The 1,329-nt window shown below is 45.5% G+C and overlaps 1 protein-coding gene across 1 annotated transcript in view; it reads right to left on the reverse strand.

Moving 5' to 3' along the window:
• Nucleotides 1-71: 71 nt before the first annotated feature.
• Nucleotides 72-1,329, reverse strand: part of PEA15 (phosphoprotein enriched in astrocytes 15) — a gene marked incomplete at its 3' end in the record, with an annotated part of 3,692 nt that continues 2,434 nt past the window's right edge. Inside the window, exon 2 of the mRNA XM_017840209.1 lies at nt 72-293. Within this exon, the coding sequence (XP_017695698.1) occupies nt 72-293 (222 nt within the window). The remainder of the gene's footprint in view (nt 294-1,329) is intronic.

Below are 1,329 nucleotides of genomic sequence, written 5' to 3' on the forward strand. Positions count from 1 at the left end.
TGGATACATGGATACATGGATATATGGATACAGGGATATAGGGATACAGGGATACAGGGATACAGGGATACAGGGATACAGGGTCAGCAGGTCCGGCCGGCGAGAGATCTCGAAGATGTGCTCGATGTACGACAGGTTGGCTGTGGAGATACAGGGATACATGGATACATGGATACAGGGATATATGGATACAGGGATACAGGGATACATGGATACAGGGATACAGGGATACAGGGTCAGCAGGTCCGGCCGGCGAGAGATCTCGAAGATGTGCTCGATGTACGACAGGTTGGCTGTGGGATACAGGGATATTGGGATATACGGATATAGGGATACATGGATATAGGGATATATGGATACAGGGATACAGGGATATATGGATACAGGGATACAGGGATACATGGATATATGGATACAGGGATATATGGATATAGGGATATAGGGATATAGGGATACAGGGATACATGGATACAGGGATACAGGGACACATGGATACAGGGATACAGGGATACAGGGATATATGGATACATGGATACAGGGATACAGGGATATATGGATACATGGATACAGGGATACAGGGATACAGGGATATAGGGATAAATGGATACAGGGATATATGGATACAGGGATACAGGGTGAGCAGGTCCGACCGGTGAGAGATCTCGAAGATGTGCTCGATGTACGACAGGTTGGCTGTGGGATACACATGGATATATGGATACAGGGATATTGGGATACATGGATACATGGATATATAGATATATGGATACAGGGATACATGGATATATAGATATATGGATACAGGGATACAGGGATATAGGGATATAGGGATACAGGGATATATGGATACAGGAATACATGGATATATGGATACAGGGATATTGGGATACAGGGATACATGGATACATGGATACAGGGATACATGGATACATGGATACAGGGATACAGGGTGAGCAGGTCCGGCCGGCGAGAGATCTCGAAGATGTGCTCGATGTACGACAGGTTGGCTGTGGGATACAGGGATATTGGGATACATGGATACAGGGATACAGGGATACAGGGATATAGGGATACAGGGATACAGGGATACAGGGTCAGCAGGTCCGGCCGGTGAGAGATCTCGAAGATGTGCTCGATGTACGACAGGTTGGCTGTGGGATACACATGGATACAGGGATATAGGGATACATGGATATATGGATACAGGGATACAGGGATACAGGGATACATGGATATATGGATACATGGATACATGGATATATGGATACAGGGATACAGGGATACAGGGATACATGGATATATGGATACATGGATACATGGATATATGGA

The sequence above is a fragment of the Lepidothrix coronata genome, unplaced genomic scaffold, assembly GCF_001604755.1.
Source record: "Lepidothrix coronata isolate B3197 unplaced genomic scaffold, Lepidothrix_coronata-1.0 Scaffold1218, whole genome shotgun sequence".
NCBI classification, from domain to species: domain Eukaryota; kingdom Metazoa; phylum Chordata; class Aves; order Passeriformes; family Pipridae; genus Lepidothrix; species Lepidothrix coronata.